The 21,979-nt window shown below is 37.9% G+C and overlaps 2 protein-coding genes across 4 annotated transcripts; one reads left to right on the top strand and one right to left on the bottom strand.

The window, feature by feature from the left end:
- Positions 1–1,840: 1,840 nt before the first annotated feature.
- LOC124384184 (NF-kappa-B inhibitor delta) lies at positions 1,841–13,841 on the top strand. 2 transcript variants are annotated; one of them, XM_046846835.1, is made up of 12 exons: positions 1,841–2,620; positions 5,837–6,000; positions 6,112–6,136; positions 6,253–6,527; positions 7,225–7,478; positions 7,876–7,981; positions 8,680–8,826; positions 9,862–9,913; positions 10,045–10,217; positions 10,471–10,587; positions 11,101–11,265; positions 12,717–13,841. In XM_046846835.1, exons 1-12 carry the CDS (start codon positions 2,605–2,607, stop codon positions 12,783–12,785), a joined length of 1,563 nt encoding a protein of 520 aa, XP_046702791.1. In that variant the 5' UTR covers positions 1,841–2,604; the 3' UTR covers positions 12,786–13,841. The 2 variants fall into 2 exon arrangements, with proteins under 2 accessions (XP_046702791.1, XP_046702792.1); XM_046846836.1 differs by having other exon boundaries at positions 1,842–2,620; positions 7,228–7,478.
- On the bottom strand, positions 13,776–21,939 carry fxyd7 (FXYD domain containing ion transport regulator 7). Of its 2 annotated transcripts, XM_046846838.1 has the most exons (6): positions 20,845–21,939; positions 17,320–17,355; positions 17,018–17,092; positions 15,421–15,451; positions 14,702–14,742; positions 14,465–14,612 (listed from the first exon to the last, which is right to left on the bottom strand). In XM_046846838.1, the coding sequence occupies exons 1-6, from the start codon at positions 20,858–20,860 to the stop codon at positions 14,593–14,595; spliced, it is 219 nt and encodes a 72-aa protein (XP_046702794.1). In that variant the 5' UTR covers positions 20,861–21,939; the 3' UTR covers positions 14,465–14,592. The 2 variants fall into 2 exon arrangements, with proteins under 2 accessions (XP_046702793.1, XP_046702794.1); XM_046846837.1 differs by lacking the exon at positions 15,421–15,451 and having other exon boundaries at positions 13,776–14,612; positions 20,845–21,933.
- Positions 21,940–21,979: the final 40 nt, after the last annotated feature.

The raw sequence follows: 21,979 nt of genomic DNA, 5'->3' as shown, positions 1-21,979 counted from the left end.
TAATGTGTGTAAGTATTATGTAAGCATCAGTAAGTTTTTAATATTCTTTTTAGTTAATACTTAAAACTTTTACAGTAAGACTCTCTACATTTCAACGGAAATGTACAAATTTATGAAATTGTACATAAAAGCTTCAGACAGTAACCCAAACTTAAGATTGAGCTGAAAACCCTGAGCTATAAAGTAGGCATAAAGTAATTTAGCCTGGAAAAAATATGTCTATTGCAGTAATTAAATATTCAGTAGTGGTTTATTCTAACAATGGCAAAGCCTCAAAAAGAAAGAAGTAAGTCGCTGCACATATGGTAATAATTCATGTGCACAATATAAAAAGGATTACACAATTCAATTATTTGAAATAGTGCGAGAGCCAGTGGGTGCCTGAAGTTTGGAAACACCTAGTCTTTTATTGTTTTTGATACATATGCAAGTTCCATTTGTTTATATGCAACAACTAGGTCAAAAAGAAAAAATGAATGTGTCCGTGGACACATGAATCCAAATTTGACACTTATGTAAGATGGAGAACAGAAGAGAAAATGTTATCAAACTGCTCCACCCCCACAGTCAAACATGGAGGTGAATGCTTGGGGTTGTTTTGTAAAAGGGAAGGTTCCAGCATCTCTGAACGACAGCTAATTGAAATACAGGACAATAACACAAACCATACGTAGTGTTATTTAGAGACAAAACAGAACTGCTTTTGGATTAACGGGATTGCAAGGTCAGAAAGAAGAAATCAAATAGTGAAGAGGATCCAGCAACAACCTGTTCAGCAACAAGGTAGTGCTAGATAACAGTGGTGCTCACACAAAATATTAACACTGGACACAATTTTGACATGTTCACTTTTTGGTGTACTTAGAACCCAGTTATTTAGACATTAATGGCTGTATGTTAAGTTATTTTAAGAGGACAGTAAATCTGTACTGCTCTACAAGCTGCACATTGACTACTCAAAAATATATCAAAGTTTCATTTCTATAGTATTGTCCCTTGAGAAGATTATACTAAAATGGTTGCTGAAATGTGAGGGGTGTACTCCCTTTTGTGAGATGTGCAACTTATACTGTATTAGTGTAACTGAAGATACATGTAACAACCAGAAAACAATATGGCAGAAGGATTTGGGGATTCATGAAAAAATGACTGGCTGGATATCATATCTAATGTAAGTAAGAACATAAGGGAAGCTATGGGGAAAATCCTTAATTACAAAATAGTACATAGATATTATTATAAACCATCTTGACTTTACAGAATAGGGAGAGGGCACTTATTTACATATTTACATATTTACGTATAACCTGTGAACCATAATTATGCCTTCCTGGAGATAAATCAGTGGTACCAAACATAGCAAAAAATGGAAAAGAATAAAAAAAAAAAAGATTTATCCTTATTAAGACTGGTTGTATCACAGCTTCCAGGATGATCTTACACAATTGGAAATGCCCTAAAACCCTGATCTCAAAGATTAGATTAATGGGATGATGCATGATATGAGAGCATGTTGAGGAGACTGCAGAGGGAGGGAGAAATGAAAAACATGGTATAATTTTTGTCAGCATTTAAAAAAAGTTTGTGATGAGTAGGACTGCCTAACAATTGTTTCATATTATATATATATATATATATATATATATATATATATATATATATATATATATATATATATATATATATATATATATAAAACACACAATTAATTTAGAATAACCTCCACTCTTCTGGGAAGATGCTTCACTAGATTTTGGGGTGTGCTTGTGGAGGTTTGGGCTCAGTCAGGTACTGGTGAGGTGAGGACGCCTGGGGTGCAGTCAGCATTCACTTTTATCATAAAGGTGTTCAATGGGATTGAGCTCTATAGCAGACCACTCAAGATCTTCTTTTGGGTCTCCCAATTCAATTGAAGGAAAAAATTGATAACTTTGTGGCAACAATTTGGGGTTGAATCACATATGACTGGAAAGGTCAAGTGTCTAGTATAGTACAGTTGATTATTTTTACAGCCAAATAAAAACCTATTTCGCTTGTTCAAATGCGAACAAACACACGTGAAGTAACTCAAAGACAGATAAAAACCACTACCAGGAAAGAATCCAATTTCTACTCTAACAGTTCATCATCATCATCAATCTGTTTATACGTATTAGATTTATTCTTTAAAATGACTTCAACTGATATATAACTTCAACAATAACTCCATTTAAGATCGTAAAAAATATGAAAGGAATGTAAATAAAAAAATGCTCAGTGGAGCCCCCCAAAAAAAAAAAAAAAAAAAAAGAAGGCTCCGCCCATCCTCCGCCCATCCGCCGCAGAGGCCCCGCCTATAATCATCTACAACACGCGGGTGAGTATGTACACAGTGAAAAGTCACGGCACCTGCCAGAGACAAGAACACACTGATAGAGAGAGATAGAGGAAGGAAAGAAGAAAGAAAGAAAGAAAGAAAGAAAGAAAGAAAGAAAGAAAGAAAGAAAGACAAACAGAGTATCCAGTCCAGACGCGAAGAGTCCTGAAGTTAACCTACTCGATAATCCGTTTCATTTGGTGTGGAAAGCTGAAAACCTACAATCTGCTGTAAAAAGGAGTTTTGACATGCACTTACAGAAATGTGAGTATCCTCTTTTCTGTTTTTACAGCATCTTTAGATCTCATTTAGTGTTCACTTAAAGTGACAATAATCCCACCTGTAAATGTATGTAAATGTATATCATGTTAATTATAATTTTTTATAATTATAATTATAATGTAATTGTTGAATATAGTGTAATGAAGTGCTCCAGGGGCTCCTACTTCTTATTATTACTATATTATTATGTCATTGTTTGAATATAAGGTAATAAAGTGCTCCAGGTGCTTATTATTATTCTTATTATATTGTTGTTTTATTATAGGTCATTTTTTGATTATAGGGTAATAATTAGATGGAAGTGCTGCTATTCTTATTCTTATTATTTTATTATTGTTGTTATTTTATATATATATATATATATATATATATATATATATATATATATATATATATATAATTGTATTATATAAAGGTTATATTATATTAGTAGTAGTAGTATTATTAGTATTATTGTCATTATAGGTCATTGCTTAATAGAAGGTAAAGGTATTCAGAATATTGTTTTTATGTGTTATTGTGTGTGTGTGTGTGTGTGTGTGTGTGTGTGTGTGTGTGTGTGTGTGTGAGCATGCCTTTGCCTGGCATTAGTGAGTAATAGACACTTCATCAGCGTCAGGATCCCCCCCGGTAGTAGGGCTTCATAACTCGATGTTGCGTGAAAAGCAGAAAGACAGAGAAACTCCTAGCAGGCTGCCCCCTCCCTTCCGAGCTTTATTTTCACTTCTTCTCTTTAAAAACAAATAATAAGGTGGGCTGAAGCTGAGGACGATGCAGTAATTGTGGCTGTAGGTTTGTGTGTTTTGTTACACTTGGCCGCTCAGTCGTTCTCTCGGGAGGAAAGTGTAGCGAATGGTAACGCCCTCACTGCAGCAGGTGCGACGGTGGGGACTGTACTATTTCAGGGAATAGGGCGGGGGTGTGTTAAGGGGGTGACCTCACTTTATAAGCGTTTGTCTGTTTTTTTTATTTTTTATTATTGATTTAAGGTAATCTGATTCAACCTGTTAATAGACGGAAATGCCACGTTTAATATTTGATAGAACAGGATGTGCCTTAAACAGCGGTTGGTAGGGTGAAGCGGCCCCGCTGTCGCTCGGGTTTTCAGGGGACCCGAGTCGGCGGAATCCCCGCTCCGCCCACGCGCGTGACTCACTGGTCAGGGATTTCCGTCGTTTTTGAATGCGCTAAGGGCATCCCTACATCTCTTTCTCTCGAGTAAGCGAGAGCGTGTGCGCACCCGCCCACGACCTCACACTGCAGGGTCAAGGTGTGACGCTTTTAAAGATCATCTTTGGTCACCCTTAATGTCACCATGCCTGCATCGCGATGATCTCATTGGAAGTCACTGATTGAGATAACTTTTTTTTTTTCTTCATAAAAGATCTGATTATATGACATCCACTTAGTTCTGCTTATACAGTATGAGCCAAATGCAAAAGAATATAGCAAAAAATATAGAAGGATTTTTTTTGTAGTAAATCCACTGGGGTCTATTGGTTTTTCAGTTCTTAATAAGCAGAATAAGAAACCGACAATGTATAAAGAATAAAAAGAATGCTATTCTTCATATTCACATTTTTCTTTTCCGATTACTAAACGAGGGTGTCCTCTGGGTCTGGATAAACCACAGCAATTTTCCCAAATGCAATATATATAGATGAATATTTAAAAAAAAAATAAAAAAGTTTAGTATGTATGATGTTCTGATGATGATCTAAGTATAGAATCTAGAGCTCTTCTTTTGTTCTGGGTAAAGGAGATATACACCTAATTGTGTGTCTGTATTTTGTGATGGTAAAATGTTTGAAAGATTTCAGCTGGTAGGAGTAAAATGAAACTAAAGTGAGACGAGAACCAAAAATAAAAAATAAACGGCTGATAGGAAAGGGAATTCTCCAAGGGCCAGCCAGGCCCAGTGGAGTTTCCACCCTGCTTCAGCATGCCTCATCTTCCTCTTTTAATCCTCTGCCATTAAAGTTGCTCACTTCAGTGGTTTTCAGAGAAACTGCTGTTTTTTCCCCTCTAAAGGGGATATGGAAATCGAAAACCATTTCATTTCAGCCTGGCTCTTCACTTGCATATTTCTGTACCAGGGACAGTTAGGGAAGTGACATCACTGATGTAATAGGCTAAAAATACAACGACTTCAAACGCTGAAACTTATCAAACGTCGAAAAAGAAAAAAAGTCATGGTATCGGCGACGTTGGTTCCGTGTATAGAGTAGCTTTTTGGTCCAGGATTTTGCTTCTAAAAAAACCTATGCATCTGTTAGCGGTAGTAAATTCGAGCAATGCCAACCTAGTGCTGCGTGTAAGCTATAGACATAGCAACAGAAACTACGAGAGCAAATACGTCACTATGGCAGGAAGATGTGGTTGGCCACGGAGCGTAACGGAGCAAAGGAAACAGAAAAATGCTTTTGCGACATTCGCCACGGTTTTCTGTCGAGGAGAACAGGTTTAACGTGACCTCACTAGCTCTTTTCCTAGTGGAATCTTTTCCTCATGGTTTGTGTGACGAGAGCGAAACACCTCTGATGGAAATGTCAGACTTATCTCACGTTTTCGAGGTTGAGCCTTTGAAGAAATGTTCCTTTCTGTCTGTAGCTGATGACCACTGGAAACCCTCTGATATTTGGTTTTGCATTTCTTTTTTCTTATTTTACTTTTTTTTCCTTTGGTGAGTAACAAAGGGAAATGACTTCTTTTTTTTAATTTTCAAGCACACAAACATATCTGTAATCTAAAAGATTAAAATAGGGGGAAGCACAAAGCCGGCGACGAATTGCTCTTCAAAAACAAAAACAAGGTGTCACATGGAAGACTTGACTCTTTAAATGTCTCGATTTATTGAATTACTAACCAGAAAAAATGACTAATTTTTAGTTTTAGATGTAATGAAGAGGTTGTCGAGATGTTTGAATTTGTTCGGCTTTTACGTAAAGCCTCACGTTTCTCCTAATGTTTACGTTCCTCTTCCTTGTTTATGTTTTTTTTCTATCACGACCATCGGTGTTGTTCTATAAAGCCCACGACTTTTCCAAGATTGGTGAATTTTTATCTACATTTGATAGTCTTAATCTAATATGTGAAATTTCTCTCATACAAATATCCATTTATGGCTTATTAGTTTCAGGTAATGTTGAAAAAAATTGTGAAAACCAATTGCTCAGTTACATTTGTGTCGATCCGCAGCGCCAAAGGAGAAGCCGTGTTACACGCTGCCTACAGTGAAGAAGCTCCTGGAGCAGAAGAGAAAGCGAGAGACGTCTTCAGCTCCTCCGACCTGTTCCTCTGTGATTAATAACACTGCTGCTGGTGCTGCTGCTGCTGCTCCTGTTGCTCCTGTGCCAAACCCAGTGAGTACATGCTGATCAGAAAACCTTTTCAGGACGAGGTCTCCTTCATTTCCATTTAGACTGAGGAAAGCTTTCGAAAGTCAATCCTAATCTGATCTTTCTCCTCATTAGGTTTCAACATCAGATCTCTCTGCCGGTAAGTGGCACCCTCTTCATACTCAAATCATTCCTCAAAACATACAATTCAATGGTTACTTTGAGACTTGCAGATTGATAATAGTAATAATACAAAAGAGTGTAATTTCTCCACAGGTGCAAACAGCAGCTTCTCAGACATGGCAGCCATGAGATACGACTTTCATCATCGGTGGGACACAGCCATTCAGCCCCAATCCCCTGGTTTTCAGGATTGCATCCCTTTCTCCTCAGTATGCCTGAATTACCACCAGGACTCCACAGGTGCTCTGAGCTTCCAATCTCCTTCGAGTTTTAGCTCCCCCTTACCCGCAATGGAGCCTCAGCTTTCCAGTTATAACGCTCTCGGACTGCAGGACCCCAATCAGAGCGTGCAGATCGGACAGCACTTCGTAAGTCTCGCACATTGTCTACGATATATTTTGTGTTTGGTGTATCGAGAAGTGGTGGACAGTAACGAAGTAACTTAAGTACGTTTGGGGAGATTTTCAAGTCAAGCGCGCAACAATCCACCAATCAGGGTAGCGCTCTGTTTTAAACTTGTTCCGATTGGCGCTTGGTGGTGTCTACTTAGCACCAACGTACAGTTCAGCGTCAGTTCAACAGCAAGCAGAACATTTTGAGAGGAATAAACGATGAATGAAACTCCTGACTCGAACTCGCCACAACACCCGTGACTTCATTTGCATGTTTTTTCTTAAGTAGTTAAAAGTTGTTTTGGGGTTCATGATCATTTAAATAGATATCAATCAGTGTTTGACTCATTAATGCCATTCTATTTATAGATTTGTGCACCAAGAGTCTTTTTTTTTTACATAAACTGAGTTGAGCAAAGATTTTTGACAGAAATGATAATGGGAACATTTATAGCCGTAATAAATTATAATGCTTTGCTTTAATCCAAGTGAAAGTTTAAAAGGAGCACTTTTACTGGAGTCATATTTTACCCTGTGTGTCTCTACTTTAAGTAAATAGTCATTATACTTCCTCCACCACTGGTATTTAATATTCGTAGGATATTTAATACAAATATTAAGAAGAAATGTTGAGTTCAAATCCAACATCTAAAGTCAAATCTTTTTGCTTCAGCAGCCCAGTACAGAGTGTTCCGTGACCTCGGGCATGTCTATTGCCAGCGATGACCTTAGTGCCCAGGGTATGAGCGTTCCAAGCTCTAGTTACGTGTGGCCCCCTGGTACCAGACTTCAGGAATCTGTGGGGCCCTGCGGTCTGTCAGTTAGACCCCAGATGAACATGGACATGGCTTTGCTGGATAAGGCACGGCTCTCACTGCAGACCATGGACTACACCAGAACCACATGGAAGGACGATGATGGAGACACGTGAGTGATGGGCAACAAAATGCTCTTCCAGATCTTTTTATCTTTTATATAGAAAATGGTAGGACTGCAGCACTTTTGCTTTTTTTTTTCATTAAACCTAAATTTATCTAAGAAGCAATGTATGCAAAGTTGCACCTGGTCGTGTTTAGACCACACAGCGTGTGACTGTTATGGTAAAACGTGCTGTCGACTGAAAACGTGATTTAAAAATGAAACCTAATCCCGATATTTGCTTATTCTAACACTCTGCTATTGAGAATCTGTTTCTAATCATGAACAATATATTAAGGAATGAATATTGGAAACATACCACTTTCCTTTGTTTTCTTTCTGATAACATTAGCCGTAGCATCACAACCCAGTCTAACACAGCAGTGGTGTTTTGTGCTTCATTTAGAATTCTGCACATATACACTGCTAAGGGTGAGAGGGAATACGCCTTCGCTGCAGCGGAAAAACTGCAGGAGCTCGGCAAATTGGACACGAAGGAGCACAGGGGAAAGGTAAAGCGCACGCTGAGCCTCATTTGTCAATTTTAAGTAAAATGAAACCAAACAAAGTTTCTGACAAATTGAAAGGAGTTTAGGAACATTTCTATTTTCTTCGAATTCACGTGAGTCCGTCACCCGGCGTGCACACAGCACGGGTGATTTTCTTTGAATACCACCCACAAAACTTCATAAATGGCAACACTCTCAGAGCGGAAAGCACGAAATGACTGCTAATATGGCAAAAAAAAGAATTTCACAGAGGCAGGAGCGGAAGTACTCTTGACTCACATCTACAAGAATAAAAGGATATTATTTAGCAGTAAAGCTAGCAGAGTTACAGTATCTTAAAAGGCCAAAATATGCATAAACTCGTTCAGTAATATCAGTTCTGGCTTCTGCACCACGCTTTTATATAGCAGCAATTCTTTATAGTTATACAACTCGTTTTAAATGTATTTGGGGTAGCCACCTCTCTTTTTGTTTATATTAAATATTTCTTTAATGCTGTAAATATAAATGACAGGGTGTCAATTTGTTTGAAATAAAGGAGTGATTTCAATATTTGTATTGCATAGGCAAAACTTATTTAATTATAAAAGCCAGAAGGATTTGATCTTCATTAATACAGGTGTTTCTGACATCTTTAATGCGCTGGCCATTTTTGCTGGTTGCTTTGCTTAGGGAAATCATGTCATGCTCTTGTATCCTAGACTGCATTGCTGGTAGCAGTGACGGCCAATCAGCCAGAGATTGTGCAGGACCTGCTCACGCTGGGGGCTGATATCAGCATCTGTGACATCAAGGGCCAAACTGCACTGCACCTGGCAGCCACATATGGCTTTCCTCAGGTCATGAAGGTGAGCTCGCACTATGTTCTGAAAAGTTCCTTGTTCATGTTCATTATTTACACAAAAATTCTAATTCTAATAAAACGAAATATGTTTGTTAATTTTCCGGGTTTTTTTTTATTATTCTTAAATTTAAAAAAAAGCAGGACAACACTTAAATATTGCGGGCGGAAGCAGAAAAAAATATTATATATTTTTGCTAGGGCGGGGCAGAACTTCCGTCGTTTGCACGTCTCTAGCTCACACCCTAAAAGCAGCACATTCAATAGTATACAACCTTCATCATCCAATCTTCATCATACAAGTATCATCTAACATTCAACATCCAATCTTCATCATCCAACATTCAGCATTCAACCTTCATCATTCAATCATCATCTAACATTCAACATGCAACATTCAACATCCAACATTCAGCATTCAACCTTTTATCATCCAATCTTTATCATCTAACATTTAACACCCATCCAACCTTCATCATTCAATCATCATCTAACATTTAATATCTAACATTCAACATCCAACCTTCATCATTCATTCATCATCCAATACTTTATCATCCACCATTCAACTTCCAATCTTCATCATCTAATAGTCAACATTAAACTTTCATCATTTAACCTTCATCATCCAACATTCATCACCCAATCATCATCCTCCACCATCCAACCTTTATCATCTCACATTCAACACCCAATATTCACTCTCAAACATTGGGCAATGCCCCGTCGATGATATTGTAGTCAGCGCCCAGAGTATCTGAATTTGTGAATGTATACAGGATATAATTATTATAAATAAACCCCCTTAATAAAAACCATACAAATATTTTATCTTCATCTAAAGAATTAGCAAACTACACAAGCTGCTCAATGTTAGTTTGGCGAAAGTTTTGTTTTCGAACCATAAAGTTTGTTATCAGTTAGTCTACAGGGTGTGTATAATATCAATAAATAGAAATGCAACTTTAACAGTTTTTATTTCCTCCATGTTCAAACTGTGTGTAGACCAAAAACACTGATATCTACATGTCACAATTTACAGGTTATCCTCTCTATGGAACATGGAGTGGACCTGGAGGCTCGCAATTTTGAAGGTAAACTATTTAAATCCATTAGATATATTGTAGGTAAAGTTATAAAAGTGTATTGTAGGTAAACAGTAATATTAAATGTGGGAAATATAGGACAAATCTGCTTTGGTCTGATTCTCGTTTGACTCTCTCAGGTCTAACGCCATTGCACTGTGCAGTGATCTCTCACAATGCCACAATGAAGGCTCTTGCTTCCAGCTCCTCATCCCCTGCCTGGCTACATGATGGCAATCTGCAATCTCAAGCCGAAAATAAACTTGCTTGCCTGCATCTGCTACTGGACGCAGGCGCTTCCCTGCTCAGCCAGGTGATATTCTGCTTTAGCCATTTTATTGGTCTGCTGAAAACACTGTACGACATGAAAACGTTTATCTAGTCTGGACTTGGTGACTGGAATAACATGTGCATGTAAATCCCGGCTATTTATTCAGCTCATATGCCGGAAACAGACATAATCCTTCAGCTGAATTTCATTTTTAGACTCCTGGAAATTTAACCGAAAGTGATTTCGGTGTTGGTTTCGTTATGACTCTGACTTCGATTTCGCCCTTTGTTCTCAGGAAATCAAAAGCAATAAGACCGCCCTCCACCTGGCTGTGAAAGAGGGAAATATCCAGCTGGTTCATTTTTTCCTGAGAGAACAGATGCCTGACATGCAGGCCTTTATCAACATGAAGGTAACGGTCTGCTTTTTTTTTTTTTTTTTTTTTATTTTATTTTTTTTTTTTTTGCATATGTTAACCAGGCATAACATTTTCATCATGGCCCCATGTTAGCAGTTGGGAAATACAGTATTAGGCAGAAAGTTTGTCCTCAAAGTTGATGCGTTAGAAGCAGGAAAAATGGGCAAGCTTAAGGATTTGAGCAAATTTGACAAGAGCCAAATTGTGATGGCAGGACGTCTGGGTCAGAGCAGCTCCAAAACTGCGGCTCTTGTGAGGTACTGCAGTGGGGAGTATCTATCAAAAGTGGTCCAACAAAGGAACTGTGTTGAACCAGCGACATGGTCATTAAAGGTCATAATGTTATGCCTGATCGGTGTATCTTGTGGCTTTACATGATCTTGTGTCTATATCTCTATTTTGACTCTTTGGTATAGTATGAAATATGATATAGAAATAAATCAATATAGAAATAGTATATAGACCAATAATCAATAAATTACTGTGTGTGAATTTTTTTTTACCCAGGCTCACGGACACACAGCCTTGCACATGGCAGCAGGTTTACATGGAAGCCCATATCAGGAGGAACTGATCAGACTGCTGCTTAGCAAAGGAGCCGATCCGAGCATCCGCAACCTGGAGAACGACCAGCCTGTACATCTGCTCCAAAATGGAGAACAAGGAGAAAAGGTGAGCACAGACTTCAGCTAGCTCCTGTTGTTATGATAATAATACGTTTCCCAAAAACCTAATATTAAAATGCCATTAAAATTTTTTTGCATATTTAGCCATGGTAGATTGTTTATTATATATTTTTGGCGCAACAGAAAATCATTCAACCCCGTTATCTAAAAAATCAGCTGGGAGGATGACACTTTTTTCCCTCTGCGATCAATCACACACACAATAAACAAGCATGTGTTTCTGTGAGCTCATGTATGTGTAAGAGGGTGGGAAGGATTTTGGAGTTTAGGAATTGTCCAAGACAAAATGAAAGAGAAAATCAGAAGAAAGAAAAAACGTATGAAATATGAATGCTTCTACAGTGGCATTTATTTATTTCCTTTTTTTTTTTTTTTAACATTAATCATTGCAAGTTGTATTGGCGTATCTTACCTTTTTTTTTTTTGCGGGAAGCACGTGCTTCTTCTATTACTTCTAATAATAGACAGTCTCAAAGCAGTCTGCCAGTGGTAACATTGGCATAGAAAAACTCCCTGAAATGGCATAAGGAAAAATCCTTGAGAGGAACCAGTATCAGAAGGGAACCCCGTCCTCATCTGGGTGGCACCAAATGTCCATAGATTACAGTTTCATCATTGTTAAAGTGTGCAGTGATTAAATGCAACCTGCAGCCTTGAGCCATTGTAGTAGACTGTGGATATTAATTACAGCCCAAATCCATCCTTAGTGTTCTTGAGTTGCTCAGTAACTTCATGGATCTTGAGGCTGTTTACTATATTTGGAACCATCCGCGGCTGCAAAGTGGCCTCTAATCGAAGAGAATTAAGAAAATGAAGAGAATGTAATCATACAACAAACGACACAGACAAACTGGACTCACCCATATGAAGTTAATGATGTAGATACAATAAAAACGTATAGATATAGATGTTTTACATTAGTAACTGTAGAATGACATTATCTCCATTTAGTGCAATACTCATTGCTTTCTAAACATCCCGTTTCACATTTAGTTCCCATTTGCTGTTAGAATAATCTCCACTCTCCTGGGAGGAGGCCTGGGGTGCAGTCAGAGGTCAGAGCTCTTTAGCAGGCCACTCGAGATCTTTCACTTTAACCCATCTAAAGCATGTCTTTATGGAGCTGGCTTTGTGTACAGGGGTACTGTTATGCTGGAACAGCCTGTGTCGTTTGTGGTTACAGTTTGCGGAAGAACCACTAATGGCTGGGAAAAAATATCAGGTGTCCCAATACCTTTGTCCATATAGTTTCTATTTGACAGTAGGAAGTATTTAGAGGGGCTAATCCCCTAATCTCAAATAATTGTATGTAAACTATATACATTTGTGAAACTTTCAGTATATTATTTTGACAGTCCAAATGGTTAAAACTGTGATTGAATATAGTTTTTCATTTACAGCAGCTTACTGACAAACCTCTTTTTTTTTAACCCTCAGCTTAAACTCATCTTAAAGAAGAGAAATGCCTCTAGACGGCGTATCACATCCTTACAGGACCAAGAGTGACCAGGACTGCTTTCCAGTCCCAACATGTCTCCCTTTACTTCTTATAGGGAATCTTACATTCACTCAAGGGAAAACAAGGCAGAAACGTGATTCGAATTTAATCTGATCATAAACAAAAACATATAACAAATCACAACAGAAAATGCAGTAGCTGAAAAACCCGCCCTCTTTTGCCTTCTTTTCCTTGACTGAATTCAGATCTTGATTTTATAATTGTATGACTAGTATCCTCTTGAGGGGATTTTACTTCTATTCGTCTCGGTCGAGTATTTAAATGCATTTTATTGCAGAAGATAATACTCATGAGAATGTGATTTCTATGAAATCGTTTTTTTATTCGACACAAATTTCCTACTGTCATTTATTTTATTTTTTTATGAACCATATTGGTTTGGAGTTACATTACACTGCATCAGTGTTATGGTATATTACAATTTATTTATTTTATTTTCTCAATTATGTCACGTTCGCATGTTTGACTCAGGGATAAATTATATGCAAGCTCGGTTTAACCTTTGTGGTTGGTACCGTGATCGCTGAGAGGTTACGCAGAGCTCATCGTTTAAAGAGCAAATGTGAGTGTGTTATGATGAGTCATTACATAGGAGGTAAAAATGTCACGCTTTTTTTTTTATGTTGACCTCAGATTGGTAGTCACCTCTCCAGTTGACAGACAGGCAATGATATCATTTTATATTGACAACATAGCAAGAGTAGAATTAGAACAATATCACTATATGTATTGAACTTGGTATAGACATCAGTAAAAACCAAAAAAGAGAGTCTTATTATAAAATGGCCAAAGTGTGGGAATGGTTAAGGGTATTATTTCATGTGAATCACTGGGTGTCTGGGACTTCAGTAATTCCTTGTAATTCAAATAAGGGGGAATAACACGATACTGTCACTTCCTTTGAAAACCGAGTGAAATGATTGTTAGTTTATCAGAACTGGTTGAGCGTTTCATGTAAGGGGCAGCCAAACACCGAGTACTTGTTCTGTATTTTTCTTTAATAAAATGATAGTTTAATAAACGACATCAACACTGCAAAAAAATAAAAACAAAAGGTCCTGTTCGAATGTATCACATTGACGTAATGAATGAAACAGTTCAAGCTTCTGCAATGGCATTAAAAAAAGAAATGTGCTTTTCAAACTTGTGGTTTTGTTTTCTTTAATCGAGGTGCACAACTTTTGTTTAATTCATTTATTTGGCTTAGGATTATGGATATCATGACGATTCTTGATTTCAAGCTGATTTCAATGCTGTCATGTTATTGAACAAAATGTCCAATTTTTTTTTTTTTTACATGCTTATCATATGTATCAGAATCCAAGCGTTGTTCTTTAGTAGAAGCCTTGGGTTGAAGGTTATAAGGAGTATTCTCCTGCATATATTTGGGTATCATCATATCATATTATTCCCAAATAAATAATGCTGTTAGTATGACAGCTTAAACTTTAGGATATATATATACAGAAGGAGTCATGCTGATCAAGCTGGAGGTATCGAAAACATGAAAATAGGACAAGAGGAGGAAGTTTCATAGACTAAATATCAGACAAATGAAAGAAAAATGGGATCCCACTCACTCATTCACCTGTATATGTGCATTAAGAACCCTGTGCAGGACAAACAATCAATCAATCGATGAGTATTAAGTGTAAAACAATTAGATAAGGAACAACCTGCTACAACAAAAATCCTGAACAAACTCTGACATGTCCGACGAAAGAAACTGAGAAGCCTTCAAATCCGACCGATCCCATGCAGCTCTTCTGATGTTCTTCTCCAAAGGCATAGTCTCTATACTGACTGTGTGGGAACTGAAAGGAAAGAAGAAAAAAAAAAGAGTAAAGAAATGATGGGCCAGTCGGAAGATAGTATGTGATACAGTTTGGGATTGAGAGCTTACCCTCTGTTTGGGGGGACGGAAGCCGTTCCATAGGACTCGACCTGTAGGAAAAGATTTGGAGCAGATGTTAAGATGCCCTCGTAGAAAAGACACAAGGAATCTACGAATGCGCTCGCGTTCTAAACGTTCATACAGGGAACATGCAAAAATCCAGCACAAGACCTTAATGCAAAATAGATTATACAAAATAGTAGTATTAGTATCGCTATCATTAGTACCACAGCACAATGCGGCTGAATTATAATGCGATAATATCAACGAGTTAGAGAACAAATAGAGGGAGTTTTCAGGCGCTGAGATTCCAGCATGCACCGCATTTCAGCATCGCACACACACACACACTCACACACACACACTGTCTATCCAAAAGAGATCAGAAATGCTTTATGGAAAAAGTGTGACACTGTTTCCATATAGCGTTTTATATAATTCATCACCACAGCTTGGGCGTATTCATTCTGCCCCGGTGTTGCCAGGTAAGGTGCTTTTAAACCCTGACTTCCACCGAAGGTCACTTTTTAATACAGTTCTTGTGATGGATAGGCAGTGTTTCAGGATAAAAGAGAAACTGTCAGCAAGCCGTTAACCCAGTGGCTGCATTTGAGCGGATAGTCTTCTGGGTGAGCATCCTTTCTCTCGTTACGTCTCCTCATCTTTATTTTCCAAGTCATTACCGCATGCATAGAGCAGGCTTTTCCGTTTGGGTGCACGGGTCTTACTTGGACGACTTTGAACATTTGAATTTTTTACCTGATAAGAGACAAAAAAAAAAAAACACAAACAGATTAAAATATTAATAGGTTATTCCAGGTGAAAGGAATCCTGAACCAGCATGGCTACCATTCCAAACGGCTAATTGGAACCATTGGGTGCATGTATAAATAATCAGTGGTAGTGGGCCCAACACCTAAACCAGTTCTCTGCATAACTTACATTAACCAAATTAGAAAAAAAAAAACCCAATTCAAACTAAAACCAAACATATCATGATCATAAAACAACTTAAAATTGTATTTTAACTTGAAAATCCATGAATCTTGTTTTTATTGGATCATATTAATTCTCAAATTAATTTAATTCCTAAACCCTAAACTTATCAAGCCTATTTGCAAACTCCAGTACAAAATCAGCACATTCAAGTTCCAAATTTCTTCAGACAGTATCCAAAAGTTATATAACCACTTCTTTTTTTTTTGCCACTTTTTATAAAAATGTTTATCTTTTTAAAAATGTTTCTTACTTTATAACCAACTGCAACTTGAAACTTTGGGTTTGGGCACGCTTCGGGTTATTAGCTAATATTGGCTTGGCTTACGTCTTTATTGAAATCGCAAACCGCCTAAACTAAGGCTGAATCAACTAAGAGATGGTCTGCTTTGGGGCACTTGTTGAGTACTGAGGAGGAACAGGGCTTTTGGAGGGTAAACTGAAATTAGCCATAGTCTCTGAGGTGCAGGAAGTAGCATCGCTACAGATACATGCAGGGTAAAAGGCTGTATGGAGCTAAAGCTTGTAAGCATGTCGAACTGAAAGTATTGTGAGGTAAAAATTTAAAACTGTACTGTGCTGCATGGGCAGGGTTTTGGGTAGAGGCGGGGCTTTGGGTAGGACTGTTACAGACAGATCATTGTTTATTGGCTGTAGGCTGCCACCCAATCAGAAGTTAGATATAATACAGTGTTATTTTTCCCTTTGGCTAAAGTCAAATGTTGATTGGGTGAGCAAGACACAAATTTGGGCGGGCTAAGCCTGCCATGTTTTTGCACCTAAATCCCATTGAACTGCTCTGTGATGAACTAAAAAAGATGAAAAATGGGTAATTATATTAACCGATAACATATGGGTTAATGGCTGTTAGCGACACTATATTGAAAAAAAAAAGTATTGGGACACCTGACTTTCCTTTTCCAGCCATATGTGGTTCTTTCCCAAACTGTCACCACAATGTTGAAGGCATGCAATTGTATACGGTGTCTATAGAGCTCTGACCTCACCCCTTTTAAACACCATTGGGATGAATTGGGAAAAAAACTGCACCCCAGGCCTCTTCACCTACATACAGCACAAATGTCCACAAGCACACTCCAAAATGTTTCCCAGAAGAGTGGACGTTCCCATCTTATGGCCAGGAATTCACAAACATTGTCCATATATTATATATATTGTCCATATATATTTGGTTAATAACATAGTGGCCTGAAAACCTACAAATGAGAAAACCTGTCCAATATCAAATGTCCTGCATTTCTGTATTTGTACAGCTGTATACCTATATAGACACTATATTAGTATATATACATCCTCGGATCAACTTACTCAGGGCTATGAGGATTCCGGATACAAACATTACCACGGCGAGAATCAGACCGGTGGTTTGCACAGTCTCATAATCTGGAATCAATGAAACAGGTGAGAGTCAAGTTTGGTATGAATTAAAGTGGCACACAGCTATATGCCTCAGTGCTTTATTTATTCATATTCACTGTGCCATATAGTGCCTATATAAACAGTCCTAACAGTACAAAAAAAAGATTCTGAGTATTTAGTTTATTTAATAATTTTGCTGTGAAGTTATATTCATTCATCTGTTTTTTTTTTTTTTATTATTTATTACATACCATAATCGAAGGCACTCTGGTCCGCCCACGCCGACTCTAAGCAGAGAGAATAAAAATAAAAAATAAAAAGATATTTAAAGTAGCATTGGAAAATATGAAGTCGCAATATTGACAACATTGTGTTATGGGGGTGTGAGCATTTCGGGTTTTCAGATCACCACATTACAGATGCAGTTTCCTTCAAGCCTGAGCTCAGCTTAGTGCCAAAGCAGATGTTGTTTGCTTTATTACTTAACACTGTCAAACACAGGAGTGCAAACTGGCACTAGTATCGGTATCACACCATAGAGACAAAAGTATTGGGATACCTGACTTGATTAGACACAATTGTACAGGATGTCTTTGGATGCTGAGCATGAAATCTTCCATTCACTTGAACTAGGAAACCCAAACCTGTTCCAGCATGTCAATGCACAAAGCCAGCTTCATGAAGATATGTTTTACATGGGTTGGAGTGGAAGATCTTTAGTGGCCTCCTATTAAGCTCAACCCTATTGAACACCTTTTGAATGAACTGGAACACTGACTGCACCCCAGGCCTACTCACCTCACCTAAATCTGGACTTAATGTGGAATAGTATGTTCAAAATGTACATACCAATCTTATAGTCTGGTATTTAAAAACTTTTGTCTATATAGTGTTTATGTAGTGTTTAGACAGAGTTTCTGTATTCCTCACTAGATGGTGCTGAAAGCCCCAGAATGTAGCTCCACATTTCCTATAGGAATGGAATAATGCCTGAGCACCTACATTGTTTAACGCCTACACTGAGCTGCTAATGAATACACTTACTATAGTAATGGCAACAAAAGTGATTCTATCTGATACACCAATCATACAGCATTTTGTACATTTATACTTCTATTAGTCTTAAAAAACTGACTCACTTTGCACACATTCACTGATGCTCACTAACGCAATCTGACAGTTCCCTTAGCCACCATTGAAGATTATCTGTAATATACGGAATCACCACATATTCTGTGTAAAAAAAAAAGAGTTTGTATCCCTTGTTGTCAGGATTCTAGACTGGGCTCTACCATGGGGACAATTTTTTATTGCGTTTGTGTGTGTGTGTGTGTGTGTGTGTGTGTGTGTGTGTGTGTGTGTGTGTGTGTGTGTGTGTGTGTGTGTTAATCCTATGGAATTGGTTTACAGAGAAAATACTCTGCAGTATCACATCACACCCTCACACTTCCATCCATCCATCCATCCATCTGACAAATACAGGATATAGACAAACAGATTGCTCATTAAAAAATATAGCAATATCAAATATAGCAATATATATAAATATAAGGCTTTCAAAATAAACACGCCAATAACGCTTATTTTATTAACATGCGATTAATGCGTTTCTGTGACTGTTTTATAAAAATAAATAAATAAATAAATAAAAAGAAGCAAAATTTAAACTTTCAACACAACACACATTTATTCACGACGTCCCTTCTTTACTCAAATATTAAAAAAATAATAAACTCCAGCGAAAAACTATTTTTTGAAACCGCTAAACATTTGTTTTACTGATGCGCCGAGTCTCAAATCAAGCACCAAATTCCGCCATGATTCTTCTTCCTATTTATCGGCGTCTCGCATTCTTAAGTAATGCATTACCCGCATCCACTGTGGTAATGGAGAGACTTATATCCGTATTCCCCAAACCAAAAATCCACCATGATGCACACATCCGGCAATTAATACCGTCCGTGTGGAAACATAGCAAAAAATTCCGCTTGGTGTTTTGTTGATTTACGTAATTGAAAACCCCATAACCACCTTTAAACATTTACAAGAATATTTTTGTCTTTGTGCTCTATGTTGAGTCTGGTTTCACTAATGATAAACATACATTTGCATACAGCATCCGTATTTGTTGATTAGAGTATTAAAAACTTGAAAGGTATTAATTTAAGGTAGATTTAGAACGGATACAAAATGTGCGATTAGGTTGAGATGAATCGTGATTTAACTCATGACCACTATGCGATTAATAGCGATTAAATATCCTAATCGACTGGCAGCTAAAATAAACATACATATACATAAAAGTGTTTAGCAATTGTTCACTCGTGGTTGTGAATTAACTAAGCCATTCATTTCTCTTTGGGGACCGTTTTCAACGTGACAGTGATAGAGCCTAGGGTTACTTATATTGCATGAGTGAGTACTTTGTAATTAAAACCAAATCCTTCTAAAAAAAAAAAATGAATAATCTCCATGCTAGTTAATCAAGCCATATGTTTACGCATAAAGAGTGGTAGCTAAGTGGTTAACACATGGCCTAATCGGGAGATCTCTGCCAAATGCTGTAAATGTAAATGACTAAAACATTCAGTCAAGGCATATTTACTTTAATAAACCCTCATTTATGTGCTGGGTTAAGAGGACATTAGTCTTTCTTTGAAGACAGCTAGTGACTCGGCTGTCCAACCACCTCCAAGAGCCAGGACAGAAAAAACCTTGATGCATGTCTTCATATGTAGACTTGGGTAATTTAGCATAGCCTGTCCAACCACTGGCATGTTTTTTCGAGAAAACCAGGAGGATACACGAACATGCGAAACTGGATCGGATTCCAAACAGAGGGTGGTACCACTGTACCACCTTAATGGCCAACCAAAAACCACATTAGCTTACTGCAGCAGGTGGAAGGGAAATGCTGCATCGAAACTGCTAATTGTAGATGCACCTCTTCTACATCATGTGCAGCTTTTAATATTTGGAAACTGGGGAACAAAGAAGTCACTGTAGTGATCACGCTTGAGGTGAACTAGAGAAGAAAGATCTCCACACAGCAGCTCTTTTTTTTCTTTTACGCACCCGAGCAGTTTGCTGTATCGATCAGCTGCATTGAGGGAGGGGTTTGCGCTCTCAGCGAAATGAGTCCCTCAAGTGCGCAGTGTCTGCATAGCGGAAACGCGCATGCGCTGTGCTCGGCATTCATTCGGGATAAGGTTCAGGATTGAGTCCTGGGAGCGCAGATTAATTATGAGATGTTTAGGCAGGGTGGGACTGCGTTTAATAACGTGTCCTTGTGCAAAAATATTATCATACATAAATACAGGTAAGGTTTATATGTTAAATATTGACCTGGAATGAATTGAATTAAGGAGCTGTATAGTGCAACATGTCCATGGAGTTTAAAATGCAACAAAAATCAATTAGATTAAGTTTTTTCTTTTCATGGATGTGGATAACAGTAACATCCTTGACACATTAAAAATGTTAATTTTCTTAAAAAAAACACACAAAACACACTTCATAATAATTGCATTACCTATTTTATAATTAAATACAATTTTTATAGTAGTTTTGCAAACTATTAACATTTTAGGATCATAGTTGCATAATGAAATGTAAAGGAATGCATGTTTTATACAACAAAATAATCATATAAAGTAATGCATCATGCAGAAATGCTGACCATGCAAAAAAAAAAAAAATTATAAATTATACAAAATCTACACACTACAAAGTAAAGAATATGAATTATTTGGAGTGTACATTGAATGTGTACGCACCTGTGCTAGTGGCCATGTCTGTCTGCAGTGCTGGAGCTGAGCTGGGTTTCTCACTTTCTCGGTCTCTTCAGACTGTGTGAGGAGGTAAAGGGGTGCTGAGGTGCAACTCTGCAGTTTATGCCGGTTTACTCCATGGATGAATGCCAAATACCTCCCTACTGGAAATACAGCTGCACTACAAAGGGTGTATGAGCCACTCTGGCTTACAGGATGCAGTGCGGTTTTATACGAAACTGTAGGGCGTGTGAAACCATTTGGACTGCAGCCTGCAGTCTCGAGGCGCCCCTAGCGGACACAACTGCAATAACCTGCCATTATTAAGAATATGCAGTAAGCCTCCACCTCTTTATTAGCTGTACCATAAAAATGAAAATCGGAATGCTTGTTTTGCTGAGAGGACAATCTCATGTCGTGTTCTGGACAGTGTATCCGTGTTTATTTTCTGATGGAGTGGGATCAGTAATATCACTACGTTACTGGTCACATTTTGGCATTTCACATAACAGTGTTGCCAGAGTTTGCAGATTTGGCATATTTCGCTGTTTGATGCCCCTTGAGCTGTAATTCACACCGTGTTGAGTGTTTTGATATGTCACACACCCATTTTTTTTTTTTTTTTTTTGCCTATTAATGAACATGTGTTCTGACGTGACATCACGATACAACTACGTTACCCATAATGCAACTCACCACACTGGGCTGCGTCGGTTAATGTGTAGTTTTGTGACCCTCTCAATTTTGTTTCCCCAAATGCCCTCCTGCCAACTGAGAGAGGGGTGCTGGTTTGTCCCATGATGCACTTCTCCTCACCAGGCTGTTTGCTTTGATGTATGACATGCCTGAAGTCATTTGGCTTTTACACAGTTCATGCCCCATTTGTTTCTCAATGATTGTATCCTAGATGTTCCCACATTATTTTCTACGGGGCGATTTATTGCCCGTTACCCATTACTCCTGGTGGAATTCCTTTCTTACCACAGTCACCTATGGCTTGCTTTTTGAGAATATGCTAATTAATTGTAAATGTATTGATAATTACTCATTTATAAATTAATACTTTGATTTTTAAATGTAGTATTCAAATAAAACTGAATAGTCTGTGGACAGCTCACCAGCACACACACACACACACACA

Source organism: Silurus meridionalis, chromosome 4 (genome assembly GCF_014805685.1).
Source record: "Silurus meridionalis isolate SWU-2019-XX chromosome 4, ASM1480568v1, whole genome shotgun sequence".
Classification (NCBI taxonomy): Eukaryota; Metazoa; Chordata; class Actinopteri; order Siluriformes; family Siluridae; genus Silurus; species Silurus meridionalis.
Note: the sequence above shows the minus strand (reverse complement) of the source record. Positions and strands in the feature narration are given on the sequence as shown.

What these genes read in the sequence shown, in the direction of transcription:
- LOC124384184 (XM_046846835.1), top strand. An exon ending in GGAGGCTCGCAATTTTGAAG is followed by an intron (nt 9,914 to 10,044) that starts GTAAACTATTTA and finishes TGACTCTCTCAG; the next exon opens with GTCTAACGCCATTGCACTGT. An exon ending in AGGCCTTTATCAACATGAAG is followed by an intron (nt 10,588 to 11,100) that starts GTAACGGTCTGC and finishes TTTTTTACCCAG; the next exon opens with GCTCACGGACACACAGCCTT.
- fxyd7 (XM_046846837.1), bottom strand. An exon ending in CCAGAGTGCCTTCGATTATG is followed by an intron (nt 17,093 to 17,319) that starts GTATGTAATAAA and finishes CATTGATTCCAG; the next exon opens with ATTATGAGACTGTGCAAACC. An exon ending in TCCGTCCCCCCAAACAGAGG is followed by an intron (nt 14,613 to 14,701) that starts GTAAGCTCTCAA and finishes CTTTCCTTTCAG; the next exon opens with TTCCCACACAGTCAGTATAG.